General features: G+C 35.4%; 2 protein-coding genes across 7 annotated transcripts in view; one reads left to right on the top strand and one right to left on the bottom strand.

Annotated features, from left to right (window-relative positions):
* Positions 1 to 25,483, bottom strand: part of LOC148173459 (uncharacterized) — a 33,987-nt gene extending 8,504 nt beyond the window's left edge. The window contains exons 1-2 of one of the 4 annotated variants that reach the window (XM_088039472.1): positions 25,377 to 25,483; positions 19,308 to 19,378 (exon numbers count right to left, since the gene is read on the bottom strand). In XM_088039472.1, the coding sequence (XP_087895598.1) occupies positions 19,308 to 19,350 (43 nt within the window). In that variant the 5' untranslated portion in view covers positions 19,351 to 19,378; positions 25,377 to 25,483. Of the gene's footprint in view, positions 1 to 19,307; positions 19,379 to 25,101; positions 25,274 to 25,376 lie in introns of those variants that run through there. The other 3 variants (XM_088039475.1, XM_088039474.1, XM_088039473.1) reach the window with 3 other exon arrangements.
* hdly (hadley) lies at positions 1,052 to 14,361 on the top strand. Of its 3 annotated transcripts, none has more exons than XM_088038969.1 (2): positions 1,052 to 1,159; positions 13,244 to 14,361. In XM_088038969.1, the coding sequence occupies exon 2, from the start codon at positions 13,245 to 13,247 to the stop codon at positions 14,040 to 14,042; it is 798 nt and encodes a 265-aa protein (XP_087895095.1). In that variant the 5' UTR covers positions 1,052 to 1,159; position 13,244; the 3' UTR covers positions 14,043 to 14,361. The 3 variants fall into 3 exon arrangements, with proteins under 3 accessions (XP_087895095.1, XP_087895097.1, XP_087895096.1); XM_088038971.1 differs by lacking the exon at positions 1,052 to 1,159 and adding an exon at positions 8,674 to 8,763; XM_088038970.1 differs by lacking the exon at positions 1,052 to 1,159 and adding an exon at positions 12,526 to 12,635.
* Positions 25,484 to 27,690: the final 2,207 nt, after the last annotated feature.

Here is a 27,690-nt window from a genome sequence, read left to right as displayed (position 1 = left end):
AAATTTTCGTGAAAAATTGTAACTTTTGACTTTTAAAAAATCTAAAAACTGTTTCTTATGTAAAAAATCGCGAGAAGAACGATGGCGCAAACCGCATCTCAATATCTGAAATAGTTTCCGAGATATTGAGCACGAATTGTTTCGAACCTTAAAAAATTTGGCCCTCTCACGACAACCCAAAATTTCAAACGCCTCTAATTTAGTTATTTGTTGACGGACGAGAAAAATGATGGTAGTTTTGGATTCAGCGCAAAATTCTGCGTAAAATGAGCTAAAATACTGCCAGCTTCCTTCAAAAATAAGCGAGATATAGACAGAAGTTGAATTTTTATTTGACATATTATTAGTTGTTACCTAACAACTTTTTTTACTCTTTCTGTTTTTTTTCTCTTTCATTCCGTTTTTTCGGTTTTTCCGCCATCCGCATGCCTGCATCTGCGTTTCATTTAAATCCATAAACATAACTCAATTTTGCAATTCTCATGTTTATAAACAGGAGCTGAGTAATTACGTTTTTTAAGCCACTTCCTATTCAACATTAAAACAAAAATTCGGCAATCTCATGAGCTCAGCTTCTCCTCTAAATTAATTAATAATCATAATTATTTGTCGTAAAATCTAAAGTTTAACGATCGAAATTAGACTTTCAATCGCGGAATAATTTCTAATGAATAAATTCCCAATTCTGGTTATCAAGGATAACATCGCCCTGGCCAAAACTAAGACTAATAACACGTTGAAACAACTTCATTCTCTCCCAAAAACTCTAATGAATACCGCCATGTGAAAGAGCAACAATGCGAATTTAGCCGCAAAACACCACTAAATGTTGCAGCAATTCACACCGGAGCGCTCGCAGTAATATCATTAATTTCGCGAAAATATTCTTCCAGTAATGACCGCCTTTGTCTTCTAATGAAGCAGGAGGACGAGTAACCCAGTTTTGGGGCAATTTGCGCTTCGAAAAAGTAAAATAATTGACATTTATACGATTATCCAAAGTCAAGGTAAATCCAAGCCCCACCAGTGGCGTGACAGAGGGGGCAGAATACCTGCGATTTGCATGTAACCGCTCGGTACGTAGAGTGTCGTCCGGGAATCTTTGAGTGATGTGATCGGCGGTTCTGTTAAACTGTTAAATCAACGAGAGTTCAATTTGGTGAGTCGTTGGGTTTTTACCACTCATTAATTGATTTTTAATAAACAGAGCGATGAGAGATGAGCGACGCTGCGTAACCGGAAACTTTAGTTTACGTCGAAATTAAAGCAAACTTTGTGTTATCAAAAACGAGAAATAAAGACGATTGCGTTAGTGTCCATTGTGTTGCTTTTCTATTGTGTTTACACAGTCGCGCAATACGTGGCTGAAATGTTTACTAAAAATTGTTTTTGTCGGACGGAGTAAAATAATGCGGATTTTTCGAATGTCTGACGATAATGCATATCACGATTTGTGTGTTTGCCTTGAGGTGTTCTTAAGCGTACGTCACCCACTGACCAAGTACAAGACTTTTGTGTTTTTATTCATGCAAAAGAGTGGAGATTTAAATGGTGGCTTAGCATGAGAAGAGTGAAAGTTGTCACGAAACTAATTAGAGGAATTTCGTCCGAATTGAAATTTTTTGTTCTTCATTATTATGCTACTGAACGCTCTAGATATTTGTACAGAAATATTAATCAAAAGTAGATTTGCCCCAATTTCTGTTGGTCCGTGCTCACTTTTTGAAGCGAGAAAAAAAGCTGATTTTTGCCCCGAGTTTCTGGGGAACGGCGGATCTAGTTCAACCACATTTTTGAATTTACTTGTTTTACTACTTGCTTTTGTAGACCTTTTAAATTTGGGCCGAAGTAAAAATTTCCAATGTTTTATATTAAATTTCGGATTTTTGCTAATTTTGGGAATATGAGAATGAAACTTAGAGGAATTACTACTTTTGACACGCGTATTCATTTCAAAATTTTAGAACCAAAAACCACTTCTTTAATTTTTTTTAAGACGAAATGAAAAAAATGGAAATCTAAAAGTTTTTACGCTGACAATAAAATTCGGTGAGTTTACTAGTTCGGACTAGCTTATTAACTCCCCCAAATTAGAATGCTGTAGAGCAAAAAACTTAGTTTTTATTTTGCAGATGAACCAACAATTTCCAGTTTTTCAAAATAAAAATTTTGAACTCTGGAAGTTTTTACGCTAGGACTATAAAATTTGGGATGTATACTAGTTAGGACTTGGTTATCAGCTCCCCCAAATTAGAATGTTTTAGAGCAAAAGACACAGATTTCAGCATTTTTTATTTCGCAGATAAACTAAAAATTTCCAATGTTTCAAAATAAAAATTTGTAACTCTGGAAGTTTTCACGCTGTGCCTATAAAATTCGGAGAGTTTACTAGCTTGAACTTGCCTATCAACTCCCCTAAATGAGAATGTTGTAAAGCAAAAGACACAGATTTTAGAATTTTTTATTTCGCAGATAAACTAGAAATTTCCAATTTTCAAAATAAAAATTTGTAACTCCGGGAGTTTTCACGCCGTGACTATAAAATTTAGAGAAATTACTAATTTGGACTTTCTTATCAACTCCCCTAAAGTAGAATGTTGTAGAGCAAAAAACACATTTTTTAGAATTGTTTATTTCGCTGATAAACCAAAAATCCCAATTTTTTAAAGTAAAAATTTGTAACTCTGGGAGTTTTTACGCTGTGACTATGAAATTTGGAGAGTTTACTAGTTTGGATTTGCTTATCAACTCCCCCAAATTAGAATATCGTAGAGCAAAAGACTCAATTTATAGAATTTTTTAATTCGGTGATGAACTAAAAATTTCCACTTTTTCAAAATAAAAATTTGTAACTCTGGGAGTTTTTATACTGCGAATATAAAATTTGGGGAGTTTACTAGTTTCAACTTGCTTATCAACTCCCTCAAATTAGAATGTTGTTGATCAGAAGACACAGTTTTTAGAATTTTTTATTTGGCTAATGAACTATAAAGTTCCAATTTCTCAAAATAAAAATTTGTAACTCTGGGAGTTTTCACGCCGTGACTATAAAATTTAGGGAATTTACTAATTTAGACTTTCTTATCAACTCCCCTAAAGTAGAATGTTGTAGAGCAAAAAACACATTTTTTAGAATTGTTTATTTCGCTGATAAACCAAAAATCCCAATTTTTTAAAGTAAAAATTTGTAACTATGGGAATTTTTACGCAGTGACAATGAAATTTGGAGAGTTTACTAGTTTGGATTTGCTTATCAACTCCCCCAAATTAGAATATCGTAGAGCAAAAGACTCAATTTATAGAATTTTTTAATTCGGTGATGAACTAAAAATTTCCAATTTTTCAAAATAAAAATTTGTAACTCTGAGAGTTTTTATGCTGCGAATATAAAATTTGGGGAGTTTACTAGTTTCAACTTGCTTATCAACTCCCTCAAATTAGAATGTTGTTGATCAGAAGACACAGTTTTTAGATTTTTTTATTTGGCTAATGAACTATAAAGTTCCAATTTCTCAAAATAAAAATTTGTAACTCTGGGAGTTTTCACGCCGTGACTATAAAATTTAGGGAATTTACTAATTTGGACTTGCTTATCAACTCCCCTAAAGTAGAATATTGTAGAGCAAAAACACATTTTTTATAATTGTTTATTTCGCTGATAAACCAAAAATTCCCAATTTTTTAAAGTAAAAATTTGTAACTATGGGAATTTTTACGCAGTGACAATGAAATTTGGAAAGTTTACTAGTTTGGATTTGCTTATCAACTCCCCCAAATTAGAATATCGTAGAGCAAAAGACTCAATTTATAGAATTTTTTAATTCGGTGATGAACTAAAAATTTCCAATTTTTCAAAATAAAAATTTGTAACTCTGGAAGTTTTCACGCTGTGCCTATGAAATTCTGAGAGATTACTAGTTTGAATTTGCCTATCAACTCCCCTAAATGAGAATGTTGTAAAGCAAAAGACACAGATTTTAGAATTTTTTATTTCGCAGATAAACTAGAAATTTCCAATTTTCAAAATAAAAATTTGTAACTCCGGGAGTTTTCACGCCGTGACTATCAAATTTAAGGAATTTACTAATTTGGACTTGCTTATCAACTCCCCTAAAGTAGAATGTTGTAGAGCAAAAAACACATTTTTTAGAATTGTTTATTTCGCTGATAAACCAAAAATCCCAATTTTTTAAAGTAAAAATTTGTAACTATGGGAATTTTTACGCAATGACAATGAAATTTGGAGAGTTTACTAGTTTGGATTTGCTTATCAACTCCCCCAAATTAGAATATCGTAGAGCAAAAGACTCAATTTATAGAATTTTTTAATTCGGTGATGAACTAAAAATTTCCAATTTTTCAAAATAAAAATTTGTAACTCTGGGAGTTTTTATGCTGCGAATATAAAATTTGGGGACTTTACTAGTTTCAACTTGCATATCAACTCCCTCAATTTAGAATGTTGTTGATCAGAAGACACAGTTTTTAGAATTTTTTATTTGGCTAATGAACTATAAAGTTCCAATTTCTCAAAATAAAAATTTGTAACTCTGGGAGTTTTCATGCTGTGACAATGAAATTTGGGGAGTTTACTAGTTTGGACTTTCTTATCAACTCCCCCAAATTACAACGTTGTGAAGCAAAAGACTCGGATATTAGAATTTTGCATTTCGCAGATGATCTAGAAAATCCCAATTTTTCAAAATAAGTTTTAATTATAATTTTTTAGTAGTAGCACACACGCTACAGTAATCATGTCAAGGCAAATGACTCGCACTCTGCTAAATCCAACTGTAATCCCCGCCGCAACCATTGTTAACTTAACAAAATGATTCTTTACGTTTACGCAAGGTAATTTGAACCGCCACCACCCGCAAAGTAGAATGAAGAATGATGGCACGGATTTTCTCGTAAATAGGTAATAAGTTAAAAGTGGTGCAAACTCGTTCTAATGAAACAACACGGAAGAAAAGTGGCGCACCTTGCCCCGTTACGTTGGTAGCCCTTAATCGCCTAGCTTCACTAGCATTGACCATATGCAAATCTCGTGGACGCGTGGCAATGATAATGACCTTCCAATTCAACGAACAATGTTTGCCAAAGACAACACTTTGCATCTTGAAACATTCATGTTAATAAGTTTCTCTCGAATGGTCCTCTAAAATTATACGACGCCGTATAAAAGGGATTCTGATTTCGTAACGGCTTGTGTTATTACGTAAGAAATGGAAGCAAACCCTTGTTATCTGTATCAACTATTAAAATACATCGGAAGTGAAGGCAAAGAGAGAATGTGACCGCGTCAAAGATCTTAGTCGGGCTCGAGACCTTTAATTTGTTGAAAGTTTCTATGACTGGGGCAACAAAGGAGCGGAGATGATGTGAGATCTTTTGGGCGAAAACCCAACATTTGTGCATTCAATTTTCAGCGGGGAGTTATGAGGCGATTATTCCACGGAAATTATTCGTTGGCGTGACCGTCTAATAAAGAGAAGGCTAATAGTTCAATGGCAAAGTCGTAATAATCTTCTAGCTCTTCTTACTCGGTATATGATTGGGATTCAACGAGAAATTCTGCGCCAAATGAGTAAAAATCACTTCAATTTGGTCCCAAAATAAGCGAAAAAAGATCAAATTATATTTCCGGCGTCTACTCAAACTTTCAATCGTTAATAATTCAATTATATGTTGATGTACGGAAAAAAATAAGACAGTTTTGGATTCAGCGTGAAATTCTGCGTTAAACGAGCACACAATTTTAATTTGATCCAAAAATTAGAACTGAAAAACCGAACATGAATAACTCTTACATCACTCTTCGATTACTTATCGCTTATCAAAGATCCCATTCACAATTCATAACCGTTTAGTCAGAATGAAACTTTGATCTACTCGGAAAACTGTGGTGTTGATGTAACCATGGGCTCGCCCATGTGGTCGGGAATCCCTCTTACGACAACTTATTTAGTTTAAAACTGCAAAGTGTGATTAGTGATTGGCATAGCAATTCGTCGAAACGCAGATCTTAATTCATTCATCGTTTCGAATGAATGTGAAGGAATTTCCGCGAACTACTTTTAACGCACTATTATTTTAGTGAGTCATTGTGTCATCTAATGGGTTCTTTGTACCACAGACGCTCATTTATGCAAACTAATTCGGCAATCGGCTTTTTTAGAAAGCGTTTATTGTTTAATAGCAGACTGAAAAGACTTTGGTTTTCTCATAAAATTTAATTTATTTAGAATAGAGATGCAACAGGATTATGTAATGTGATTTGGCGCAACTTTAGTCCGCTCGGAAGTGAATTTGAAAATTAAATTTTAATTCATTATTCTGAAAATAAAAGAATTCAGTTTCAATAACAAACAGTAATTACTTAAAGTCAATAGGTGCTATTATAGTTGGTTTATTACACAATAATCACTTTTCATTATTATGGAGTATTCAATCATTTTATTATTATCTTATTACTGTCTTGGTTATTTGCGTGATCATTAGCTCAATGCAATTAGTTAGGAAATTGAACTGTGAATGCACAAAGATCAAGTTTATGATGAGGTCCACATATAATTTTTAGTCATTTTCAAAAGTTTGTGGAACTAATATTCGAAATTTTCACTTCGTCTTAAAGAAAAAATTCTAAAATTACCGTTTCTGGTTGTCAAATTTTGGAATTTGGGAGAGTAAGTCCAAATTAGTAAACTTCTTAAATTTTATAGTCACAGCGTAAAAACTCCCAAAGTTCCAAATTTTTATTTTAAAAAATTCGAAAATTTTAGTTCATCGTAAAAATAAAAATTCGAAAAACTGAGTCTATTGCTCTACAAAATTATGATTTGGTGGAGTTCGTAAGCAAGTCAAAACTAGTAAACTCCCCAAATTTTAAAGTCGCAGCGTAAAAACTCCCAGAGTTACAAAGTTTTATCTTAAAAAAAAATTTTGGAATTTGGGAGAGTAAGTCCAAATTAGTAAACTTCTTAAATTTTATAGTCACAGCGTAAAAACTCCCAAAGTTACAAATTTTGATTTTGAAAAATTCGAATATTTTATTTTATCAGAGAAACAAAAAATTCTAAAAATTGCATTTTTTGCTCTACGTTATTGTAATTTAAGGGAATTGATAAGCAAAATAGTAAACTCCCCAAATTGCATCGTCACATCGTAAAAACTCCCAGAGTTACAAATTTTTATTTTGAAAAATTCGAAAATTTTAGCTCATCAAAGAAATAAAAAATTCTTGCGTCTTTTGCTCTACAACATTGGAATTTAGGGGAATTGATAAGCAAGTCCAAACTACTAAAATATACAGCGTGAAAATTCCGAGAGTTACAAATTTTTATTTTGAAAAATTAGAAATTTTTAAATCTGTGAAATAAAAAATTCTAAAAATCACTCGTTTGTTCCACAAAATTCTAATTTGTGGGAGTTGTGAAGCACGTCCAAACTAGCAATCTTCCTAAATTTTATTATTGTAGAGTGAAAACTTCCAGAGTTACAAATTTTTATTTTAAAAAAATTGGAAAATTTTAGTTCATCCGCGAAATAAAAATTCTAAAAGCTATGTCGTTTGCTCTACAACATTCCAATTTGGGGGAGTTGATAAGCAAGTCCAAACTAGTAAACTCCCAAAATTTTAGAGTCACAGCGCGAAAACTGCCAGAGTTACAAATGTTTATTTTGAAGAATTCAAAATTTTTTGAGTGTCCATAAGTGTTGCTCGTATCCAAATCAATAAATAAATTCGAAGAAAAATCGCAACGCCACGTTTCAATGAGTCAAATTACCATTAAACAACTTGTGGTTTCACCGCAATTAACACCAAATTCCAACAAGACATTCAATAAAACTCGCTCTTTAATCCAAATGTGACTTGCACTTCCATTAATGTCACAACCTGTAATCATCCTCTTAAAACTCCGCAGTCATCTCCACTGTACAAACCGAAGGTTATTAAAACACTTGTTATTTAAAACCACGCCGATAAACGTCCCACTTTGCACCCTCAGCGCGACCAGCCATTCGGAAACTTAAAAAAGCCTTTGAAGCAAGACTGTTCTGTTAGTAAATGAATCATCTGCCGAGCAAATTTTTATTCATAAACAAAAACTCGCCGTATCTTTTGGTGCACAATCAAAGGACGCGAAATCGATTGAAATTTCCTCCACTCCAGAGCGGGATTTCTCCCTTTTTTATCCCGGAGTTGCAACGTGAGGGGTTTCCCAATCGGGATGAGGTCCCGAGGGACGGCTGCGTCCTGTAGGAACATGTCGGTAACAGATAATTATTAGCTCGTATTAAATCTGATGTAACTGCTAGGAAGTGACGACTGTTTGTTTGAAGGATGAAATGGTTTCATATTTTTGCATTTCGCTCAGTTTTATTGCAATTGCGTCATTTGATCGGTGCTGCACTGCGTCTACAATGTTGAATTTTGTCATTATGAGAGTTTCTTTCTAGAATTAAAACGTTTATGGCGGTTTTAATTGATCTGTGTGGCACCAAAACGAAATTAGCGAGTCTGCTAAACAAATAATAAAATTTCGACGCCAGCGAGTGCGTTTTCGGAAACTGATCCGTCTGGCACCGGAACTTCCAGTCTGAATCACTCTTAAAATAGTTCATGTTCGCTTATATAGTCCGGGACTCCGAGTCCTGCACCATTTCGTTGTGGTTTACCGCACGCTCGTAGATCAGAGTGAAGAGTCTTTAAGTGTTGGCGCGTTTTGGCGAAGATCGCAGAATTACAATCATTAGTGACAGGTAACCATTAATCATTTAAAAGTGTTTAGTCGTATCAATTTGAACGTCGGCCGTGAACTTTTTTTATAGTTTTATGGTTTTATTTCGTTTGTGCAAACTTTATTCTTTTTTTGTGACGAGCGTAGATTAGATTATCTCATGGTGTTGCACATGTTAGTCACTGGTTGCAAAGGTCTACCGTAAAAAATTGCGATAATGTAATAAAACGTAATCGCTTTGGATGCAATTTTTTTTTCACTTCCGTGGAGTTGTTCGGTCGACTTCTCGGTTGTTTTTGAAAGGAATTTGGGCTCGTTTTATGCAGAATTTCACGCTGAATTCAAAAGTGTTTGATTTTTTTTGTACGTCAACAAATAACTGATTTATGGACAATTAAAATTTTGGGGGCAAAAATATCCACCATTTTTATTTAAATACCGTAAGTTAGTCAATTTTTGTCCAAAAACAGTGAAATTTAGAGGTGTTACTACTTTTGACTTGTTCATTAACTGTGCAAAATTTTAAAATTTTAGAGCCACACACACAGTTTTTAAAAATTTTCGTTTTGAAGTCTACCAAAAATGTTCACCAATTTCTAATAACTACCGTAATTTGGTCAGATTTTGTGCAAAAACAAAGAAATTCGGAGGTTTTACCACTTTTGACTTGTTTATCAACTGTGCAAAATTTCAAAATTTTAGAGCCAAACACAAAGTTTTTAGAAATTTTCGTTTTGAAGTGAAACTAAAAATGTTCACCAGTTTCTATTAAATACCGCAAATTTGACAGTGTCCAAAAATTGTGAAACTTGGAGGTATTACTACTTTCGATGTGTTCATCAACTGTGCAAAATTAAAAAAATTTAAAGCCAAACACAAAATTTTTAGACATTTTCGTTTTAAAGTCAAACCAAAAATGTGCACCAATTTCTATTAAATACCGTAATTTGGTCAGATTTTGTGCAAAAACAGTGAAATTTGGAGGTTTTACTACTTTTGACTTGTTTATTAACTGTGCAAAATTTCAAAATTTTAGAGCCATACACACAATTTTTAGAAATTTTCGTTTTTAAGTCGACCCAAAAATGTCCACCAGTTTCTATTAAATACCGTAAGTTTGGCAGTTTTTGTCCTAAAACCGTGAAATTAGAAGGCTTTACTACTTTTGACTTGATTTTTAACTGTACAAAAGTTCAAAATTTTAGAGCTACACACACAATTTTTAATAATTTTCGCTTTGAAGTCGAACCAAAAATGTCCACCAGTTTCTACTAAATACCGTAATTTGGTAAGTTTCTGTCCTAAAACACTGAAATTTAGAGGTTTTACTACTTTCAATTTGTTTATCAAATGTGCAAAATTTCAAAATTTTAGAGCCATACAGACAATTTTTAGAAATTTTCGTTTTAATGTCGAACCAAAAATGTCCACCATTTTCTATTAAATACCGTAAGTTTGACAGTTTTTGTCCTAAAACCGTGAAATTCGGAGGTTTTACTACTTTCGACTTGTTTATCAACTGTGGAAAATTTCAAAATTTTAGAGCCAAACAAAAAGTTTTTAGAAATTTTCGTTTTGAAGTGAAACTAAAAGTTTTTACCAGTTTCTATTAAATACCGTAAATTTGAAGTGTTTGTCTAAAAATAGTGAAATTTGGAAGTTTTACTACTTTCGATGTGTTCATCAACTGTGCAAAATTTAAAAATTTTAAGGCCAAACACAAAATTTTTAGAAATTTTCGTTTTTAAGTCAAACAAAAAATGTCCTCCAGTTTCAATTAAATACCGTAATTTGGTCAGTTTTTGTCCTAAAACACCGAAATTTAGAGGTTTTACTACTTTTAATTTGTTTATCAACTGTGCAAAATTTCAAAATTTTAGCGCCATACAGACAATTTATAGAAATTTTCGTTTTAAAGTGAAACTAAAAATTTTTACCAGTTTCTATTAAATACCGTAAATTTGAAGTGTTTGTCTAAAAATAGTGAAATTTGGAAGTTTTACTACTTTCGATGTGTTCATCAACTGTGCAAAATTTAAAAATTTTAAGGCCAAACACAAAATTTTTAGAAATTTTCGTTTTTAAGTCAAACAAAAAATGTCCTCCAGTTTCTATTAAATACCGTAATTTGGTCAGTTTTTGTCCTAAAACACTGAAATTTAGAGGTTTTACTACTTTTAATTTGTTTATCAACTGTGCAAAATTTCAAAATTTTAGCGGCATACAGACAATTTTTAGAAATTTTCGTTTTAATGTCGAACCAAAAATGTCCACCATTTTCTATTAAATACCGTAAGTTTGACAGTTTTTGTCCTAAAACCGTGAAATTCGGAGGTTTTACTACTTTCGACTTGTTTATCAACTGTGGAAAATTTCAAAATTTTAGAGCCAAACAAAAAGTTTTTAGAAATTTTCGTTTTGAAGTGAAACTAAAAGTTTTTACCAGTTTCTATTAAATACCGTAAATTTGAAGTGTTTGTCTAAAAATAGTGAAATTTGGAAGTTTTACTACTTTTGATGTGTTCATCAACTGTGCAAAATTTAAAAATTTTAAGGCCAAACACAAAATTTTTAGAAATTTTCGTTCTTAAGTCAAACAAAAAATGTCCTCCAGTTTCTATTAAATACCGTAATTTGGTCAGTTTTTGTCCTAAAACACCGAAATTTAGAGGTTTTACTACTTTTAATTTGTTTATCAACTGTGCAAAATTTCAAAATTTTAGCGCCATACAGACAATTTTTAGAAATTTTCGTATTAAAGTCGAACCAAAAATGTCCACCATTTTCTATTAAATACCATAAGTTTGACAGTTTTCGTCCTAAAACCGTGAAATTTGGAGGTTTTACTGTTTTCGACCTGTTTATCAACTGTGCAAACTTTCAAAATCTTAGGGCCAAACGGACAATTTTTACAAATTTTCGTTTTGAAGTCGAATCAAAAATGTCCACCAGTTTCATTTAAATACCGTAAGTTCGCCAGTATTTGTCCTAAAGCAATGGAATTTAGAAATTTAAAAATTATCTAAACTTGTACTAAAATGAAAATTAAATTTGATAGATGATAGTTTCATGACAGTTACCTATGAGGCATTGGCGTGTCATGTAGCAACATAGCGCCATTAAATAAATTCGTTTTCATAGTGCAAAATCAATCAGTGTGGGAATTCGTGCCACGATACAATATTAAAACGAATCACTCTGTATATTCCCACGGGTAATTAAAGCAACCGCAACCTGCGGTTTCAATCGAACACCGCAAATATTCAGCTTTTCCAAAAAGCGACACGTTGTAAAACAAGCGTTTTACCGAAACGAATTTTCTTTCTTTCCCAGCCGCAACTCGACAACACGACTTCGTCTATTTTAATGATTATAATTAGTAGTTTAGTCCGACGAATCAAATATTTATAATCTGCGACGAATAAATCAATAGCGGTCCCAAACCGGACCCAAAAAGTTTGAGAGCCGCTTCAGTCTGAACACAGGTATCGTGACGACCTATCACGATCGGAAAAAAATCAATTAAAGTACAAATCCGCGTTTTAAAAATTTTAAGAGCAAGTCCAAAAACCTCTTAATCACGCTCGGCGCAGTTCCAAAAATTGCGGGCTGGGAAAAAGTGCAATTAGAGCAGGATTTTGGCAAGGAAAATCCGATAGTTTACAACGCATTAAGCCAACAATGAATTTTTTTCGGTCAATTCTGTCTAATTAATCCAATTCTTGTTAATTTTCGAGGACGCAGGACACTCCTCTACTTTGGAAATGGAAAAAGCATGTCACTTAATTGCAGCTGTTGATAATCGCGACAAGAATTGGTATAAAACCGCGCGGAGTTTGCAGAATTGTGAAGTGTGCAGTGTCCAGTTATAGTGTCGGAACCGGAGGATGTTAGGTAACTTGGAGGATTTCTTTCGCTCGTTCTTTTAATTTGTCAAAAGTGTATTAGCTCGGAAAAGTCAAAGACAGCTGTTTGTTGCGTGGCCAATCTCGCAGCTTGTCAGCATCTTTTGTATTCTTTCTTATCCTCTTGTGTTCTGCGGGGTGCATGCTAATTAGGTTCTTTACCGCTGAGTTATTTGTGGTTATTTATTCAAGTTGGATTTTTAACGAAAGAAGCGGGTTATTCGGTTTTTGTAAATGCGCGCTGTGTTTTTTACGCAATGAATTAGTTGTTTGGGGTCGTACGTGAGTTTTGAGGACGGATTTGGAATCTGCGCGAAATTCTGCGTTAAATGAGGTGTAATAATGCTCGTTTGGTCCGAAAATAAGCGAGATATCGACCGAATTAAACTTGGAAAAATGTCGCCTCTCTGACAACTACCCAAAATTTTAATCGGCCATAACTTAGTAATTTTTTGGCGTACATAAAAAATAAAGACAGTTTTGGATTCATCGCGAAATTCTGCGTAAAATGAGCACCAATACCTCAAGTTTGCCCCAAAACTAAGCGAGAAATAGACATAATTTAAGAGTAAAACTAACCACCCCCAATTGTTGCAGGATGATGCCATTTATCCGTGTGGTAGCCCTGGCGTTCGCGCTGGCAACAAGTTCAGCATGGAGTCCTCATCCCTTCGAATCGTCCCGAGATCAATACGAAGCGCGCCAGGACACACTCGCAAGGCAGAAGAGGAGCTACATGCCGTGGTCCACCCGAGTGGTGTACGCCGAACCCTACCCAAGTCTCAACATCTGGAGGCCTTCCGTCTACCCCATCAGCCGCCCCTACGTCATCCCCGTGTACGGCGTGCAAGGGGGCTACCGGATATACTACCCGCCTCAGCAGCTCTTCGTCAACACGCCGCCCCCACGAGACAACCCTTTCACCGGCCCTCCGTACCTCCCGCCGAAGAGGACGACGACGACGACGCTGCCGCCGCCGGCGACGACAATGTCCATCGGTGATAGATTCAATGGTGGAGATAACAGTGATGATAAGTTTGTCTGGCCGGAGGACGAGCGTCCTGTGAAGCCGACGCGGCCCACCAGGCCCCCGGGGGCGGTAAAGACGCCGCCTTTAGTGCACAACCCCACGGACCCGGAAGGTTTCGCCGACGCCCCGCCGGTGGCGGCAACGACGACGCCACCACCCCCACGTCCCCAACGCCCCGCCGCTCCCAGCGAGCCCAGCAGGTGCGTCTGGGCCATAATTTCCTGCTGCTCCTCCAGTAATCAAATTAGCTACGAGTGCTTCGACCAACGCGGCTGCACCGGCGCCTTCTGGGACGACAACCCCTGCGATAGTGACTTTGCGCGTGCCGCCGTGGCCGCGGCCCTCCAATATTACAACAAAAAATAACACTTTTTAGTTTCTGCTGGTCAGAATTCGGCGGTAATTATAGGAAACTCGCGAGTCCCAATTAAAACTCGTCGAAAGAGGCACAAAGCTACCGCCGCGTCATCTGTCGCAGTTCCTGACAGCAGCCGCAGTGGTAATTAAATTTGCCGAATGTCGACTGAATGTTGAACTCCGAGTTTTATTTGAAAGGATGTTCGACGCGCGGAATCAAGAAACCAATTCAAGCACCAATTTCTTTCGGAAAAGTGCGTGTTAATTGGACCAAAAGTTCCATTGTGCGGCAAAAATCTATTTATTTCTATTAAAACACTAATTTTTCGACGAATTTTCTCTTCACCCCCAACCCCACTTTTCAGTGCTTCAAAAAGGAAATTTCGCGATTTTTCTGCCCGAAATAATTCGAAGAAACCCGCGCGTGTTCTTATGTAGGTAAAACGCAGATAAAGCACGTCGGATTATGGCTGAGTGATTTTTTTATCCGCTTCCTTAAGAATATTTCATCTTCAATTGAGTTGGGCTCTTCGCGAACTGTGAAATTTCTATTGCTCGACATGAAAGGATGCATAGCAGTCGAGGGAGTCAACCACTTTATTTATTATTAAAGCGAACGCAAAAAAGTAGCAACAAGTTGCTTAATTCGTTCATTTTTTATCCGGTCTAGTTGGCTGGAGTTGTCAAGTCGTGTCGCTGATTGAACCTGTTGGCTCTGACAGGGAATTTGACGTTGTTATTTTATTTATTCGGTCTGATAACCTCACAATTCGCAGCTGTCAAAGTGACAATCAAGGATGGGATTCCAAAGGTAACTGAGGATAAGTCGTTTTGTTTGATCTTCGATACCCTCTATGTTATTTTCTTTTTTAAATTTAGGATTATCATGTAGAAAACCACAAGAAGAAAGATGGTGAAAACCACATCTTTCTATCTGTCTTAGTTTCAGAGTAATCGAGGATTGTACGCTAAAAATTTAGTATCTGGAAATTTAAACGCTACTAATTCGGTCATTTATTGACGAATTTAAAAAAATTTGACGGTTGTGGATTCAGCGTCAAATTCTGCGTTAAATGAGCTACAATATCTAAATTTACTCCGAAATTAAGAGAGATATCGACCGAATTAGAATTGGAAAAAATTGGTTCTCTGACGACTACTCAAAATTTTAATTGTCAATAACTTGGTTATTTGTCGACGTAGAAAAATTCACCCAGATTTAATTCAGCGTCAAATTCTGCGTTAAATGAGAACAAAAACTGCAGTTCAGTATAAAAATAAGCGAGATATCGATATTAGAAATTTGGCAAATTTTAGGCATAAGTTTTCGCGAAAAACTTTCGACTTTGGGAAAATCTCAAAACAATTTTGTATGTAAAAAACCGCGAGAAAAACGATGGCGCAAACCGCATCTCAATATCTGAAATAGTTTCCAAAATATCGAGCACGAATTGTTTTGAACCTTCATAAATTTGACCCTCTGGCGACAACCCAAAAATTCAAACGGCCATAACTCCGTTATTTGTTGACGAAAATTAAAAAATTCTCTTGTTTTTGAATTCACCGTGAAATTCTGCGCAAAAAGAGACCCAAATTTGTTGAGTTTGCTTAATAAATAAATGAGGCATTGGCCTAAAACTGTTTTGAAAACGTCATTTTAGAGTCATTTTCAATCAAAGTTTTCAAAATAAAAACGACGTTTAAGAGCTTTGAATTATACATCAGCCGAAAGAGGAGCTCAAAATCTATCTAGTGGCTAAATTTGAGATTGATCGGACAAATAGTTTACAAGTTATGGCCAAAAATAAAAAAAATGAAAAATTTTCATCGTTTGAGTCGGAATTTTTTTTCGCGAAAAATCGACTATCGAATATTGGGCTTTTGAGAACATTTTTTAACGTAAAATGAGCCGAGAAAAAGAATGGCGCAAACCGCATCGCAATATCTCAAATAGTTTCCGAGATATTTATCTTTAAAAATTACGAAAAATAAGGAAAAATGAAAATCAACTTTCCGAAACTTTCATCGGTCATAACTCAGTTATCTGTTGTCGGATCTAAATTTAAATCCCAGATTTGGAATCTGCGGAAAATTCTGCGTACACTGAGGTACAGTAATTTAAGTTTACTCTAAAAATAAGCGAGATATCGACATCAGAAATTTGGCATACTTTTAGTCATGATTTTTTGCGAAAATTTGCAAATTTCGACTTTTGAAAAATCCATGAACTTTTTCTTATGTAGAAAATGGCGAGAAAAACGATGGCGCAAACCGCATCTCAATATATGAAATAGTTTCCGAGATATCGAGCACGAATTGTTTTGAACCTTCAAAAATTTGGCCCTCTGGCGACAACCCAAAAATTCAAACGGCCATAACTCCGTTATTTGTTGACAAAAATTCAAAAATTCTCTTGTTTTTGAATTCAGCGTAAAATTCTGCGCAAAATGAGACCCAAATTTGTTGAGTTTGCTTAATAAATAAACGAGGCATTGGCCTAAAACTGTTTTGAAAACGTCATTTGAGGGTCATTTTCAATCAAAGTTTTCAAAATGAAAACGACGCTTAATAGCTTTGAATTACACATCATTCGAAAGAGGAGCTCAAAATCTATCTACTGGCTAAATTTGAGATCGCCAAAAATTAAAAAAAATGAAAAATTTTCATCGTTTGAGTCGGAATTTTTTTGCGAAAAATTGACTATCGAATTTTGGGCTTTTGAGAACATTTTCTAACGTAAAATGAGCCGAGAAAAAGAATGGCGCAAACCGCATCGCAATATCTCAAATAGTTTCCGAGATATTTAACTTTAAAAATGACGAAAAATGAAAAGCAATTTTCCGAAACTTTGATCGGCCAATCCTCAGTTATTTGTTGTCGCTGAATTTAAATCCCAGATTTAGAATCTGCGGAAAATTCTGCGGAAAATTCTGCGTAGAATGATGTATAATAACTCAATGCTCCAAAAGTAAGCGAGAAACCTACCGAAGAAATCCACAGCTATGTAAAAAAACATACTGCGCATTTACAAATTAAAGTAGAGGTCTAAATGCATAAAATAATGAAGTTGTATCAAGATCCAACTGGTTTAGGTGAAATTGATAAAATTTGCAAGAAATTCACAAAACTCGACGAAAGTTCTAGAGATATTGAGCTTCAAAAATTGAAAAAAAAATCTCAGTTGGCTTTGAACTTTCAAGTCACGTGACTGAGCTGTCAAAGTGACAATCAACCCCCACTCTGCATCTCCAAAGCTAACCGAGAATGATTGACCAAATAAAAAAAATCAGAGAGGCCATGACTGCGAATGTTCCAAAACTGCTTGATTTCGCGCCGACAGCCGATTTCCATTCCAACCGGTGATTTAAAATAAACTTGTAAAACTGAAGTTTCAATAAGCTCCTCGAATATTCTTCCAGCGACCACTTAAAACGATCCGCAAGTCTGGCATTGTCCCCTTGGGTAATCTACGTGAGATATGCGGTGGCGGTGGCTGGAGAGCCCGCTGATTTATCGGTGTATTACGAGGAAAAGAGGTGCAGATATCGAATTTGTCGAGTGCAACGGTTTCAGAGCGCGATAACGAGTCGCCATTACGTCGAAATGATTTAGGGGGTGACACTTTCGATGAAACTTCGGATGGAGGCGAATTGGAGATTATTTCGTTTTTTAGAGGAGAAAATTCGGTGTGACTACTTTGGCTGTTTATCGCGTTCGATAAATATTGTTATTGCAAGTAGGATGTTTACAGTCTTGATACATAAACAATCATAAAAGTGTTTGTTGATTTAACTCGCTGAAAACTGCCACTTTTGTTTACTTCTTTGTCTCGTCGCGAATTTAGGAAAACCACAAGTTAAATACCAACTAAATTACCAATTACAGATCGATACAATCATTTGAGAAAAAACTCGTTTGTGCATTGAAGGTTACTGTAAATCCGGCTTTGATCAAATCCGAACGTCGAAGAAGTCGTTCTCTCACCATCGATTAATTGCGAATAATATTTGGAAAGCTTGGAATTCTCTGGAAAATCTGGTTGGAACAAAAATGGTTCTGTTTGGATCGCACATGTTCGCATTGGCCCTCAAAGGTTTAAATGTATTAAGTATTAGAGCTGTGGAGAAGCGGAAGCTGATACAAGAAGTAAATACGTTTTCAAAGGGGTCGTTTATAATTTATTATTAGCTTTGGCGGTTATAAACATGGAGAGACGAAGTGGAGTGAGATTTCGTTCGAACAAAATTGTGGAGACCCCTGAAATAAAAATTTCTAAAATCCGTCCCTGTTGCTCTAAAATTTTGAGATTTAGAACAGTAAATTAGCCACTCAAAGGTAACAAGTTCCCCAAATTTCATCACGTTGGCACTAACACTACTAAAATTACAGGGCTGGATGCAAAATATTGGAAATTTTTGGCTCAATCTTTAAATGGAAATTTCTAAAATCCGACCCTGTTGCTCTAAAATTTTGAAATTTAAAACAATAAATTAGCCATTCAAAAGTAACAAGTTCGTCAAATTTCACTGCGTTTGCATTAAAATTAGTAAAATTACAGACTCGAATGCTAAATATTAGATATTTTTGGATGATTCTAAAATTGAAAATTTCTAAAATCCGTCCCTATCGCTTTAAAATTTTGAAATTTAGAACAGTGAATTAGACATTCAAAGGTAATAAGCTCCACGAATTTCATTATGTTTGCATTGAAATTAGTAAAATAGCAGGGCCGAATGCAACATATTAAAAATTCTCAAAATAAAAATTTCAAAATTTCCCTTTTTTTAGTTCTAAACATTGGTTTGTTTTCAAAACTCAAAAATTCTGTGTCCAAAAATAGACAAATGTCGTGAAATTAACACTCACAGAAGAAACTAGGAAATTGAATTTCAGAGCTACCAAATTTCTCAAAAACTGCAAATATTCGGAAAATTTGTTCTTAGAAAATCGCCACTCGTAAAATCCCGAAATTTTAGAATCCGCCGTAAAGCCAAATCGGCAAAGTCTCCACGCACCATCACGTTCCCCGAAGACACTCTTCACTAATAAGTAGTTTTCAATGTCTATAAGAAATAATCCGAACGCTGTTGCACAAACTACGTGCTTTTCCTAAAAGCTGCCAACTTGTCATTCGACTCGAGGAAACTTCGAAGTTACAATCTCTCCATTTATCGCCATTTACTGTTAAAAAAAGAACCAAAATTCTATGAATTTATTTAGGGGGTGCAAACGCGAGGGCGCAATTCTAACAAAGCCAGTTTGGGGTTGTCATACCACTTTCGGAGCGCTGACTACCTCGTTTGTCTCCTTTACCCATCTTCAGGTTCTCAAGAAGCGGCCACAACCTGGAAAAGAAGAGATTGCAGATTAGTCAAGCGAAATTTGGCGGATGCGCCCGCCGAAGAAGCGCAGTATTTCCGTTCTGATGAAACTCGAGCCTCTGTTAATTGAGTTTGAGCTAAATGAGAATTTTCCAAAACGCAGGAGCGAGTTTTATGCAGATTTATTCCAAACCGGAGCCTCCGGACTGTTGAGCCTTCGACTCTTGAAAACAGAGAAACGCGATCCACCTCGGATCAATATTTAGCTAATTATTTCCAATTATTAAAAATCGATACTCTTTGAGCTCGCCTCCCTTCAAGATTTCAAGTTAGCCGGTAATAAACTGCGTGGCAAATAAAACTTCGACCTGCTGGCAAACATCGGCGCTTTTCAATTTATTTTCAGGCGAACAGTTTGCAAAGAGACGGGCGAAAACTGGTTTAAGCCGAAGCAGGAATAATTACTAGAAAGTAATTGTCGGCTGTTAAATAGTCGAACTAGATAAATGGTGATTAACTTACCGACCGGAGATTGTTTTCGAGTATTAGTGCTAATTTCGGCGGGGCGACAAAAATTAATTTCATTTCCAGGAGGAAGGTTTCGTGGGGGGCGAAACGGGAGAGTAAGCGAGGTCTGGTTCTGGGGGCTTTTGGCATGTCTTTAACTTTAACGGTTTAGGCAATATGCGAGTGCCTTGAGTGTGGTTTATTAACGTGTTACATACTATACTTTTTCTACGACCTCAAATTCGAAATTTTGATTTCTGGAAAACTGTCTATTTTTGTTGAAACGCACAATTAAGAAACAAACAGTTTTAAAACCAAAATTCAAAAAAATCAAATTTTGAAATTTTCATTTAGAGAATAAGCCCAAAATATACAATATTTTGCATTCGAACCTGTAATTTTGGAAATTTGTATGCAAATGTAACGAAATTTGGGAAACATGTTACTTTTTAGTGACTAATTCACTGTTCTAAATTTCAAAATTTTAGAGCGACAGGGAGGGATTCTAGAAATTTCCAATTTTAGAATGAGCCAAAAGTTTCCAATATTTTGCATTCGGCCCTGTAATTTTTGTAGTTTTAATGCCAACGTAATAAATTTTGGGGATCTTGTTATCTTAGAACGGCTAATTCTCTGTTTTAAATCTCAAAAATTTAAAGCGACAGGAACGGATTTTAGAAATTTCCATTTTTAGAATGAGCCAAAAATTTCCAATATTTTGCATTCCACCCTGCAAATATACTAATTTCAATGCGAACGTAATGAAATTTGGAGAATTTGTTACTTTTGAATTGCTAATTTACTGTTCTAAACCTCCAAATTTTAGACCGACAGGGACACATTTTAATAATTGAAAAATTTCCAATTTCAGAATGAGCCAAAAATTTCCAATATTTCGAATTCGACCCTGCAGTTTTAGTAATTTTAATGCCAATGTATTAAAATTTGGGGAACTTGTTACTTTTGATTGTTAATCACTGTTCTAAATCTCAAGATGTTAGAGCACCAGGGACAAATTTTAGACATTTTCAATTTTAAAATGAGCCAAAAATTTCAAATATTTTGCATTCGGCCCGGTAATTTTAGCATTTTTAATGCCAACGTAATGAAATTTGGGGAAATTGTTACTTTTAAGTGGCTTATTCACTCTTTTAAATCCCAAAATTTTAGAGCAATAGGAGCGGATTTTAGAAATTTCCATTTATAGAATGAGCTAAAAATTTCCAATATTTTGCATTCCACCCTTCAAATTTACTAATTTCAAGGCGAACGTAATGAAATTTGGAGAATTTGTTACTTTTGAATTGCTAATTTACTGTTCTAAACCTCCAAATTTTAGACCGACAGGGACACATTTTAATAATTGAAAAATTTCCAATTTCAGAATGAGCCAAAAATTTCCAATATTTCGAATTCGACCCTGCAGTTTTAGTAATTTTAATGCCAATGTATTAAAATTTGGGGAACTTGTTACTTTTGATTGTTAATCACTGTTCTAAATCTCAAGATGTTAGAGCACCAGGGACAAATTTTAGACATTTTCAATTTTAAAATGAGCCAAAAATTTCAAATATTTTGCATTCGGCCCGGTAATTTTAGCATTTTTAATGCCAACGTAATGAAATTTGGGGAAATTGTTACTTTTAAGTGGCTTATTCACTCTTTTAAATCCCAAAATTTTAGAGCAATAGGAGCGGATTTTAGAAATTTCCATTTATAGAATGAGCTAAAAATTTCCAATATTTTGCATTCCACCCTTCAAATTTACTAATTTCAAGGCGAACGTAATGAAATTTGGAGAATTTGTTACTTTTGAATTGCTAATTTACTGTTCTAAACCTCCAAATTTTAGACCGACAGGGACACATTTTAATAATTGAAAAATTTCCAATTTCAGAATGAGCCAAAAATTTCCAATATTTCGAATTCGACCCTGCAGTTTTAGTAATTTTAATGCCAATGTATTAAAATTTGGGGAACTTGTTACTTTTGATTGTTAATCACTGTTCTAAATCTCAAGATGTTAGAGCACCAGGGACAAATTTTAGACATTTTCAATTTTAAAATGAGCCAAAAATTTCAAATATTTTGCATTCGGCCCGGTAATTTTAGCATTTTTAATGCCAACGTAATGAAATTTGGGGAAATTGTTACTTTTAAGTGGCTTATTCACTCTTTTAAATCCCAAAATTTTAGAGCAATAGGAGCGGATTTTAGAAATTTCCATTTATAGAATGAGCTAAAAATTTCCAATATTTTGCATTCCACCCTTCAAATTTACTAATTTCAAGGCGAACGTAATGAAATTTGGAGAATTTGTTACTTTTGAATTGCTAATTTACTGTTCTAAACCTCCAAATTTTAGACCGACAGGGACACATTTTAATAATTGAAAAATTTCCAATTTCAGAATGAGCCAAAAATTTCCAATATTTCGAATTCGACCCTGCAGTTTTAGTAATTTTAATGCCAATGTATTAAAATTTGGGGAACTTGTTACTTTTGATTGTTAATCACTGTTCTAAATCTCAAGATGTTAGAGCACCAGGGACAAATTTTAGACATTTTCAATTTTAAAATGAGCCAAAAATTTCAAATATTTTGCATTCGGCCCGGTAATTTTAGCATTTTTAATGCCAACGTAATGAAATTTGGGGAAATTGTTACTTTTAAGTGGCTTATTCACTCTTTTAAATCCCAAAATTTTAGAGCAATAGGAGCGGATTTTAGAAATTTCCATTTATAGAATGAGCTAAAAATTTCCAACATTTTGTATTCGGAACTGTAATTTTAGTAGTTTTGATATAAACGTAACAAAATTTGGGGAACTAATGGTTAAATCACTGTTCCAATTCTCAAAATTTTAGAGCGGCAGGGACGGATTTTAGAAATTTTCATTAAGAAAATGAACCAAAAACTTCCAAAATTTTGCATTCAGTCCTGTAATTTTGGTAGTTTTAATGCCAACGTAATGAAATTTAGGGAACTTGTAACTTTTGAATCGCTCATCAGGAAAAAACCAAAACAGCACCCCGAGCAGCCAAGTCATAACTTATCCAAAGGTGTTAGCCTAATGGTGGAGAAAATTAGGTGGCGTCAGGCCTGCTTCATTGCATCCGTGAATCCAAAGCGTAAATTACACACACCGTCACCAAAACGAGCCACGAACCGGCAATAATCAGATAACACTTCCAGTATTTCGGTTCGAGTTTAATTAGAGATCGACGACAAATAAGAGTATTTTTCGGGAGAAATTTTCTTTGTGCGCCTCAACCGCCAGCAATCACACGACATCCTGTCGAAGGACGTGAGCGCAGGAGAGAATAGAAGAGACGAATTGCGCTAATTTCTTACTTATTTTCCCGTTTTTTCGTCCCTTCGATTCATTTGAAAGTCGCTTGAATTGTCGCAAAGTGACAGGCGATGGCGAAGGGCGCCTAAGGCGCCAGCAAATTCAACTTTGACTTCCTTCTTTGAGTTTTTTATTGTTTCTTTGCACACCGAAGAGGATCTAACAGCCGACAAACGTGTCTTTCCATGCGGTTAACAGGTAAGCAAATGAAGTCATCGCCAGCGGACTCCTGGAGGACTGCATGACGCCACTCTTCCATTCTCGCCTCGCCCATCCTTTGTATTTTAATTTCGTTGGTAAAAGTGACGTCCAGTTCGTGCTTTGATATCATGCCAGAGCGAAATTACTCAGAAGAACACGTAATTCGTTCGCCCTTCGCCAGGATGTTGCTCATCCGTTTTGCGTCTACGCCCGCGCTTAGAAAATGTGATTCAAAGAGACTTTGGAAAAATAAACATGGCCGGTGCTTTGTTCGTAATGTTATTTCGTGCAGGATTGATTTATCAGATCGGATCAAGAAGTCACCTTGTGGAAATTTATTAGTTTTATTGAGTTTCCCCAAGCTGCCTTTCAACTTTCTCTTAAAATGCGAGAATTTATTTCGGGGAGAAGAATATGGGAAAGGCTGGAAGTTGGCAGAGCTAATAAGGGACGGATGAAAGGAATCGCACGACGGAGGTTGATAAGATTTGTACTTTTGATTGCTGGTCTGAAATATTCGCGAAATTCTGAGTCATATGAGCTTCATCTGGCAACAATCCAAAATTTCAAACGCTTCTAACCCAGTTATTTGTTGACATACGAGAAAAATATGGATATTTTTGCATTCAGCGCGAAATTCTGCGTAAAATGAGCCTATATAGGTCAAATTTCAAATTTTCAAATAAACGAGAGATCGACCGAATTACATTTTCAGAGGGTAATTTTAGGGTAATTTTCAAGACCCTGTTTCGGGGCAAAAACTGCGTTTAGTATTAGTGGATTATATATCGATCGAAGGAGCAGCTCGAGATCTATAAACTGACCAAATCTCAGGTCGATAAGGCAAGTGGTTTACGAGGGGCGATCAAAAAACGAAAAATTGAAAATTGCAAAAATTTCGACTTTTGAGACTTTCAAGACAATAGAATGAGCCGAGAAAAACGATGGTAAAAACCGTTTCAAAAAATCTTTTGTAGTTTCGAAGATATCGAGCTTTGAAAATTTCGAAACTGAAAATAGACTTTCCGAAACTTCAAACGACCATAACCCCGTTATTTGTTCTCGCAGCTCAATTTTGAACCTGAAATCTGCGCAAAATTCTTTGTAAAATGAGCCCCAACAACTCAAGTTTCCTCCAAAAGCAAGCGAGAAACCAACCGAAGAACTCCACGGTTGTGTAAAAAAACATTGCGCGCATTAACAAATTCAGATGGGCATGCAGACTATCGATTTAGTTCTTCACTAAACACATTTCAATGTTGTAGTTTAGATAGGTAGGTACGGTTTAAAGCATCCGCAACATAATGGTGTACGTAATATTGATTTTACATTCAACCTTTACAAAATCCTTGATAGAATCAAAGTATTTCAATGACCATCAAGCTTTAAATAAAATTCGCAACTTGACTCCTGGAGAAAATCTAAATTCTAGTCATTCTAATCCTTCTAATCCCCGTCATTTATCTGGAGCGGCAACAAGTCCTGTCCTCCAGAAAAATTGACAGGCGGAGGTCCAGAAAGTACCAGCCGACTAGATAAATTTTTCGGTTACTCGGTCCGAGTTTCCAGGCCATTACCCGAATATTCAAATTATGGAGAGCCTGGGAAATAATCTTTAATTTAATTTGTGCAACTTTGCGGATACGGCGGCTTCTATTGCGCCATTTATTGGGGTTCGCTTAATTACCTTCAAATGTTATATTGTTGAATTTAGCAAGAAGTGCTCTTTCAGCGCCTATCTAAGCCTTAATTCTGCTTGTATTATTAACCTTTATTAGACTTTGCCTTTATAATGATGTCGCATTGCCAACTGTTGCCACTTTTGCCTCATTTGAAACTTGCACAGATCCATCATTTTCCATGTGCACTCGTTCTTGAGCGAGATAAAAATCTCTTTGTTTGCTTCAATCGGCTTGGACTTGTTGCTTCCGCCGTTAAAAAGAAAAACAGCTCTGAACTCACCATCAAAGTTCTGTCAGAGTTTCTCTCACCAACTTTTAAATGAAAATGGGGATATGACAACTAAATCTGACCGAACTGGAAAATATTCCCGACAGGACTAAACAGGACTACCCTGAAAATAAGGATAATACCCCAAACCCTGTTGCGCAGCTTCATTAACGGAGCGCCGAGATGACGGCGCCATCTGTGGGACGGGGGTGGAAGAAGAGGTGTGTGGAGGAAAGGAAACTGGGAGAGTGTAGAATCCTGCTCGCAGCGAACTTCCGGTTTGTCTGTTAATTTGTTTTTCAATTGTTTTGGTACGCTATCTATCGAAATTTGTTAATGCGCACAACGTTTTTTTACATGGCCGTGGATTTCATCGGTGGATTTCTCGCTTGTTTTTGGAATAAACTTGAGTTGTTGCGGCTCATTTTATGCAGAATTTCGCGCAGATTCCAGATCCGGGCTTCGAAACTCATATCCGACTACAAATAACTGAGTTATGGCCGCTTAAACGTGCGGATAGTGAATTTTTAGTTCTTATATGTGTAAACCTTAATATCTCGCTAGTTTTCGGAGCAATCTAAACTAATTTTGCTCATTTTAAGCAGAATTTTGAGCACATTTCAAATCCGGTCTCAAAATTCACATAAATAACTGAGTTATGACCGTTCAAAGTTTCAAAATACCTAAAATATCGGACTCAATTAATAATTTTTTTTCAATTTTTTGCTTTTGACCGACAAATCTGAAATTTAGCCGGTTGATAGATCTCGAACTGCTCTTTCGACTGATGTAAACTCAAAAGTATTCAACGCCGCTTTAGTCTCGAAAAAATTATTGAAAATCGCCTCAAAAAAAAACCCTTAGAAATATCGTGTGATTCATTAAATTTCCATTCTAGGTAGGCCGTGTATTTTGGACGTGCGTTGACTTCTTGTTCGATAACTAGCAAATCTCGCAAATATTAAGTCGAAACTACTGTAATGGTGTTAGTTACGACATGAATTTTTTTCTCAAAGCCAACTGCGAATGGAAATTTAATGAATCACACAATAGATTTTGACCAATGTCTCGTTTATTTGTCAAGTAAGCTCAACTTGTTTGGGCTCATTCAACGCAGAATTTTACGCGGGATCCAAAACCGGTCAAATTTTAAGGTAGGACAACAAATAAATGAGTTATGGTCGTTTGAATTTGTAGTTTTCAAAGAACCAAATTTTTGAAGGTTCGAAAATTTCAGTGTTAATATTTCGGAAACTACGGCAGATGGAAAGAAACGGGTTTCGCCAACGTTTTTCTTGGAATTTTCTAGTTAAGAGTACGTTAAAAAAGTTTCCGGAAGTCAAAAATTTGATGTCGTCACAAACAAATTTCATGACTAAAAGTGTGTCAAACTTCTGCGCCCAACATCTGGCTTATTTTTTAACTAAACTTAAATTATTTGTGCTCATTTAACGCAGAATTTTACGCTGAATTCAAAACTGTTCGAAATATTTCCGTACGTCAACCAACAACTGAGTTATAGCAGAATAAAATTTTGAGTGATCGCCGAGGGCCAAATTGTCATGTTTAAAACTATGCAAACTTTTGCGGTTGATATCTTGCTTATTTTTGGCCCATACTTAAATTATTTGTGCTCAAAACTGTCTTAATTTTTGTCGGTACATCTACATATGCCCAAATTATTGACAATTAAAATTTTGGATTGTTTCTAGAAGACCAAATTTTTCTAAATTTAATTCGATCGATATTTCTATTATTTTTAGAACAAAATTTCATGCTGAATCCAAAATTGTCTAAATTTTTTCCGTACGTCGACATGTAACTGAATTATTGACGGTTAAAGTTTGGAGCAGTCGCCAGAGAGCCAATTTTTTCATGATGCAAACTTTCTTCGATCGATTTCTCGCTTTTTTTTAACTAGCGTTATCGGTCTCATTTAACGCAGAATTTCACGTAGAATCCAAAACCGTGCGAATTTTTCAGATTTGTCAATAAATAACCGAATTAGAAGCGTTTAAAGTTGCGAATAGTTTCTCCATGTATAACCTTCGATAACACCGAAACTAAGACAGATAGAAATATGCGGTTTTTACCATCGTTTTCCTCGTCCTATTTTACATAAGAATCGCAAAAAAATAGCAAAAATTTTACTTAGAAGACATCGAGAGATCAAATAATACTGCTCATCCTCAGTTGCCTTTGGAATGCCACAACGTGTCTTTGATTGTCACTTTGACAGCTGCGAATTTTGAGGTTATTAGTCTTGAAGAAACAAAAGACAGTTTGTTCAATCAGCGACATGACTTAAAAATTCAAATCCAACTGA

Source organism: Gnatocerus cornutus, chromosome 6 (assembly GCF_029298725.1).
Source record: "Gnatocerus cornutus isolate USDA-ARS CGAHR chromosome 6, icGnaCorn1.1, whole genome shotgun sequence".
Taxonomy (NCBI): Eukaryota; Metazoa; Arthropoda; class Insecta; order Coleoptera; family Tenebrionidae; genus Gnatocerus; species Gnatocerus cornutus.
The sequence above is the reverse complement of the archived record's forward strand: the minus strand, read 5'-3'. Positions and strand labels throughout refer to the sequence as shown.

Coding starts and splice junctions, on each gene's coding strand:
- hdly (XM_088038969.1), top strand. CDS start 13,245: ATGATGCCATTTATCCGTGTGGTAGCCCTGGCGTTCGCGCTGGCAACA.